This window comes from Budorcas taxicolor, chromosome X (assembly GCF_023091745.1).
Source record: "Budorcas taxicolor isolate Tak-1 chromosome X, Takin1.1, whole genome shotgun sequence".
NCBI classification, from domain to species: domain Eukaryota; kingdom Metazoa; phylum Chordata; class Mammalia; order Artiodactyla; family Bovidae; genus Budorcas; species Budorcas taxicolor.
Genome location: NC_068935.1, coordinates 107,003,527 through 107,010,214, shown reverse-complemented (window position 1 = coordinate 107,010,214; position 6,688 = coordinate 107,003,527). Strand labels below are relative to the sequence as shown.

At 39.4% G+C, this 6,688-nt stretch overlaps 1 protein-coding gene across 1 annotated transcript; it reads right to left on the bottom strand.

Annotated features, from left to right (window-relative positions):
• Positions 1-1,283: 1,283 nt before the first annotated feature.
• LOC128069607 (beta-galactoside alpha-2,6-sialyltransferase 1-like) lies at positions 1,284-6,319 on the bottom strand. Its single transcript, XM_052662735.1, is given in 4 exon segments — positions 1,284-1,437; positions 1,439-2,224; positions 4,066-4,163; positions 6,215-6,319. Coding segments are annotated over 4 exon segments (1,143 nt in total).
• Positions 6,320-6,688: the final 369 nt, after the last annotated feature.

Sequence of the window (6,688 nt, the reverse complement as noted above, 5' to 3'; positions counted from 1 at the left end):
TGAACCTGTTTCCTTTTTTTTTAATATTTACTAGTTTGTTTTATTTTTTTATAGGCCACATGTTCATAATATCATATAGTATGTGTCTTTGTCTCAGTTATTTCACTTAGCATAATGCTCTCCATAATGCAATCCATCTGTGTTGCTGCAAATGGCAAACTTTCATTCTTTATTTGGTAGAGTAGTATTCCATTATGTGTGAGTCTGTGTGTACTGTGAGTCTAGCAATCAGTTGCAAGAAACTAACTGGAAAATTCACAAATATGGGGAAATTAAATAACAGACTTCTGAATAGTCAATGAATCAATAAAGAACTCAATAATCAAAAGTATCAGACAAATGGAAAAACAAAAGACCAAAATTTGTGCTGTATAGCAGTTAGCAGCAGGAAGGGGATTATCAGGATCAGAGCAGAAATAAATGAAATAGAGACTAATATTGCAATAGAAAAGTTTATGAAAACTAAGAGACAGTTTTTAAAAATGTAGATAAAATTTGACAAACTTTTAGCTAGACTTACCAAGAAAAATAGAGAACTCAAAGAAAATTGTAAATGCATTTCATTTTTAATTGAAGTATAGTAGATTAATAGTGTTTCAGGTGTACTGCAAGGTGATTCTGCTGCTGCTGCTGCTAAGTCACTTCAGTTGAGTCCAACTCTGTGCGACCCTATAGATGGCAGCCCACCAGGCTCCCCTGTCCATGGGATTCTCCAGGCAAGAACACTGGAGTGCATGAAAACACTCCAATGCATGAAAGTGAAAAGTGAAAGTGAAGTTGCTCAGTCATGTCCAACTCTTCACGACCGCATGGACTGCAGCCCACCAGGGTCCTCCGTCCATGGGATTTTCCAGGCAAGAGTACTGGAGTGGGGTGACATCACCTTCTCCGTGAGGATAGAGACTATACCTTTTTTCCTGTTTCTCTGGTTCGCAATAGCAATGTCATTCTGGTCGGGAAAGCAGACCAGCTTTGGCAACCCTGGTGGGAAAGGTGGATCTTGCATTTACCTGGGTCGGGGGTAGGAGGACCCTCTCTGGAAGGAATGCTAAACAGGTATACATGAGTGAGACAGGAGGCTCTGGGTTCACACACCCCCATGACAACAGGGCAGGCTGGGCTGGGGGCCCTGCCCTTGAGTTTCTGAAGCCCCAGGGCTCTTGCTGCCTGGAGTGTGGGCTGTGGTTTTTCAGGCACACAGTCTTCCTTCCCAGGCCTGGGGTGGCCAGAAGACTGGCTGTAAAATGCCGATGGGGAAGGGTAAGGGGGCCTGGCTGGGGAGCTTATGCTCCACAGCGAATTGTCTGGAAGCGAGGCAGCATGGCTTTTCCAAGCAGGTAGATGTCCTCGTTCGTACCGAGGTTGAGGTGCTTCACCATGTTCTCAAAGAGGAGTGGGTGGTAGGTGCCTATTGTGCAGGCACTGTCGAAATACCTGATAATAGTTGCATACATTAGTCTTGTGCTTGGATGGGAGGAACTCGTAAATAACCACCAGGTCACACAGTGACATCATAATAATAATGCCGAGCATCCCAGAGGATGGGGAGTTTGGCTGGATCTGCTCTGAGGAGATTTCTTGAATGATGTCCCACAGCTCCCAAGGCATCTGGGGCTTGAGGATGTAAAAGGGCTGATGAAGATGCAGCTTATGATAGCTCTTGAAGTTATTGAAGTAACTGTAGTTGGGATTCCTGTACCACTTTGGGATATCTGAATGGTAAACAGATGGGTCCCACACACTTAGGATTCCTTCATTGTACAAACTGTCTTTGAGGAAGCCCGCTTCTGTGGTGACCAACTGAGAGTTTACCAGACGAATGGTGGTTTTCGTGCCCACGTCTTGTTGGAATTTGACTGTGGGTGCCCCATTAAACCTCTCGACTGCATTGTGATCATCTATTTCTCGACCCAGCTGGGAGGACTTCAGAGATCCTGCTGGAGAGACAACAGCACAGATGCCCCATGGCCCAGCCTTGGTCGTAATGTCCTCCTGAGGCAGGTAACCCTCCAAATCAGAGGTGTTGAAGGGAAAATCTGTGATCTCCATCACTGAAATTTTCACGTGGTCCTGGGGGTGGCAAAGCAGGGCCTCTGCACTGAACTTGACCCTGGCCCCTGGCCACTTGTACATCACTTTGTACTTGTTCATGTTCAGATAATTCTTCCGGATAGTTTGCAGCCTGGGGATAAGGTTTTTGGAGGAGGAAGGTGACTCAGTTATACTGAATTATTTTCCATTTTAGTTTATTACAAAGTATTGAATATAGTTCTCAGTGCTATACAATAGGTTCTTGTTGTTTATCTATTTTATATTTAGTAGTGTGTATCTAATAATCTCAAATTCCCAATTTATCCCTCCGTCCCCTTTCTCTGTTGGTTAGGTTTGCTTTCTATGTCTGCTGAGTCTATTTCTGTTTTGTATATAAGTTTATCTTACCAATTTTTATTTCCAAATATAAATGATATCATATTATATTTGTCTTACTCTGTTTGACTGCACTAGGTATGACAATATCTAGGTCCACCCATGTTGCTGCAAATGGCATTATTTCATTCTTTTTAATAGCTGAGTAATATTCCACTGTGTATATTAATATGTACCATATCTTGTTTATCCATTCCTCTGTTGATGGACATTTAAGTTGATGCCATGTCTTGGCTATTGTAAATATTATTGCTATGAACATTAGGTTGCATATATCCTTTCTTTAAACATTTAAAAGTAACTTTTTAATTGAAGTATAATTGCTTTACAATGTTATGTTAGTTTCTGCTGTACAGCAACATGAGTCAGCTATTTGTATACATATACCCCCTCCCTCTTGAGCCTCCCTCCCACCCTTTCCTCATCCCACCCCTCTGGGTCATCACGGAGCCCCAGCTGAGCTCTCTGTGCTGTACAGCAGCTCCCCCTAGCTCTCTTTACACATGATAGTGTATATGTGTCAGTGCTACTCTCTCGATTCTTCCCACCCTCTCCTTCCCCACTGGGTCCACAAGTTCATTCTCTACATCTGAGTCTCTGTTCTTGCCCTGTGGAGTCTCTGGATGTATGCCCAGAACTGGGATTGCTGGATCATATGGTAGCTCTAGTTCTAGTTAATTTTAAGGAACCTCCATACTGTTCTCCATTGTGGCTGCACCAATTCACGTTGCCACCAACAATGTAGGAAGGTTCCCTTTTCTGTAAACCCTCTCAACAGTTATTATTTGTGGACATTTTGATGATGGCCATTCTGACCAGTGTAATGTGGTATGTAAATATGTTTCTACACACAAATATTGAAGTATCTGAAAGAGAAAAAAAATTCCATTTATAATTGCATCCAAAAGAATATAAAATACCGGGTAATCAATTTAACCAAGGAGGTAAAAGATTTAAACAATTTAAACTTGAAGACATTAGTGAAAGAAATTAAAGGAGGTATGGATAAACGCAAACATATTTCACTTGGGCTTTGGATTTGGAACTGTCTTTACATTCAGTATTGATCTCTTGAACATTTTTTAAATCTTAACCGGTCTTGATTCTCTGAATGTAGGTGATTTTACCTACATTTGAGACCCTCATTTTCCATCTCTTCCCCAAAGATACTTTGGGGGATTTTATAAAGTCTCTTAAAGAGTTTGATAGACTGTCTTTCTTTGTTCTTCTCTTCCTCTGTCAGTCTAGTAAGAAAGATTCCTGTCAAAATGAAAAAGGTGATTTTGCCTTGACTTATTTTGTAATTCATAGTGGTTGTTGGTGAGTACTGTTCCATGTATAAATTCTCATTAAAGACCATTTCAGGGATTACTGTATCTTAAGAAATGATTGCCCTTCCTCCCTTTTTTGCAGAAAAGCATGACACATAGGAAATTGCATGGCAGGGGCATCGAGTAGTAAAGATGGGAACACTGATACAGTTGTATGCCTTTAAAGTGAAATTGGATCATGGTAGAGTGGAAAGAATGCCAAATTTGTAGTCAGAAGCTCCTATGTTTGAAGCTTGGTGCTTGGCAAGAGAGAATGAGGGCATCAGTGTTCAACCTGCAGTGCCTTTGTAAGAATTAGAAGCCATACATGTAGGGGTTTCCACAGGATTTGGCATTTAATAAGTACTCAGCGCTTTTATTATTAAATGGTTGGGAAAGTGGAGTGAAAGGGTGAAGGAGAAACACCTAGATTAAAAGAGCATGAGTAACACTTAGATATTTATTAAACAAAATGTACAAACTGATGATATCTGAAACAATAGTAATTTTGAACACCAGTTGGACATATGGTGACATAAACTTATTTTAGGTTTGGAAATAGTGTCATAACTGTTGATTTTTAAAGTTTCTTTTAGAGATGCCAACTGAAGAATACACAGATTAGAGGGCAGGTTAACGGGGTATATATGGGGCAGGATTATCCATGAAGTGGAGGTTTTTAGGGCTGTAGGGTATGGATCTCTGTCACTGTATGTGTTTGTGTATTTCAAAACTTTGTTATACACAGTTACATGGTTCTCAAAAAAGGAGATGGGAGAAAGACAGTTATAGGTCATAGCTTAAGACATTAGGCTACCCTGGAATTCAGAGTCATAGATAAGAGCACAGGGAATTTGAAGAGTGGCACAAACACATATAAGTTTGTTAAGGAGAAGCAGTAGATTCCAAAGAACGGCCTTATTTATGCCACAAATGTCCATGGAGCTAGGCTCATAAACACACAGTAATTATGAATGTCACACCAGTTAATAATGTAGTTGTTTAATATCAAAATCACAGGTCTCTTTCTGAATTCTGACTCTTCATTAACTCCTTCAGATCTTTGTCTCAGTTCATCTCCATAATCAGCTCATAGGGTTTGTTTATGGCTTTTCTTGATGTTGAGTATTGACTATATTTCTCCCTGCTTTTGAACAACCTCTGCTTCATTCAGTGCTTTATTTATGCTTCTGGAATATGTTTACCAATATGAAATTGCTCTTTTCCCCCTCAGGACATGCACAATGAAGAGGCTTTTTGCCTCTTTTGCCTAACTTTTGTTATTTTATCTTAGTCATGTATACTTTAATTTTCTGCAGAAAAAATTTATTAAAATGATACTGAGGTTTTTACAGTATGACAGAATTGACCAGAAACACAGTTGAGATCATTATTTTACTTACAGAAAGTCTCAGTTGTCAAACTATCAAATAGATGATAACATAATTGATCATAATTGCTTATTAAAATGAAAGCATCAAATGGCAAGATGGTACCTTGATTCAGAATTATTTTAATGACTGAATCAGAGCCCTGCATGTTTCAAATTTGAGGAATTAGCTGCTACTGAGGCTGAAAAGGAAATGTACCTGCTATTGAAGGATATAGCTTTTTAAAATAGTTTTATTTATTTATATATATTTAGCTGTGCTACGTCTTCCTTGCTGGGCAGGCTTTCTCTAGTTGTGATGAGTGAGGGCCACTCTCTAGTTGTGTTGTACAGGCTTCTCATTGTGGTGGCTTCTCTTGTTGTGGAGTACAGGCTCTAGGGTGTGTGGGCTTGAATAGTTGTGGCGCATGGGCTTAGTTGCTCCGTGGCATGTGGGATCTTCCCAGATCAGGGATCAAACCGTGTCTCCTTCATTGGCAGGCAGATTCTTTACCACTGAGCCACCTGGGAAACCCTGAAGGATATAGCTTTTATGTATGACATACGTCAGAAATAACAGAGGGAGATAGTTGAAACAAATATATTCATTTTACTGGATAACTCTTCTACCTCACATTGATGTTTACAGAGCATTCCACTTGTGGCCCAGGTTTGTCTCCAAAAAATTATACTGAATATGATTCTTATTTTATGTTGAGACACTGTTTCTCAAGTAATTCAATTGAAATGACTTACCCTAAGTCATTTGCCTGATGAGTACTGAAGTTCTGACTCAAGGCTCATCTCTGAATTGAGTGTTTTTTCCCCTTGTTCCTCCACTGGCACCCACAGATAAGTTTTTCCAAAATTATATTATTCTAAAAATGAATGCATCAAATGCACTTGTATTTTGAAACCTCGATCAAAACTTCATAGTTATCCTTGGAAAGGATGACCAATTTTCTGCCGTTATAAATTAATAGAGGTGTACAACCAACTCACAGCTCTATTGGCGATTTCAGTGGAAAGTCTCCCAAATTACACTTTATGACCATTTTGAAACCAGTGTAAGGAAGGTTGAGTTAGGCTTTATGTCAAAGAATTTTACCTTATCAGGTGGAGACTCTGTTGCTTTCACCCGCATCAGGAAACCATAGCTGTTCTTGAGACTGTTTCTGGTTGTCAGCTGTTCAGATGAATTTTCTATAGCCATTTTTGTTGTAACTTTTCATAGATAATTCTCATAGTTTCTTATCAGTTTGCATGAAACCCTTTGTTTCATTATTTCCTAGTTGAACCATTAATACGAAATTAGTTTCACACATGATTACAGCCACTATTTTGATGGTTTGATTCCCAAGCTGCTCACAAAATATTCTACTGTATATTTTAAGGATTTGAGATTCCTTATGCATGTTCATTATATTTATTTCAGTAACTATATCTTTCTCAGAGGAAGAAACATTAATTTCCCTAACAGTGTATATCAAGCTATTAAATGTTTATGATGGTGACTATATCTTCATTGGAGTGAGAGAGTGTATTGAGGGGGTGATGGTTCAGAAGCAGAAATACTACCTTA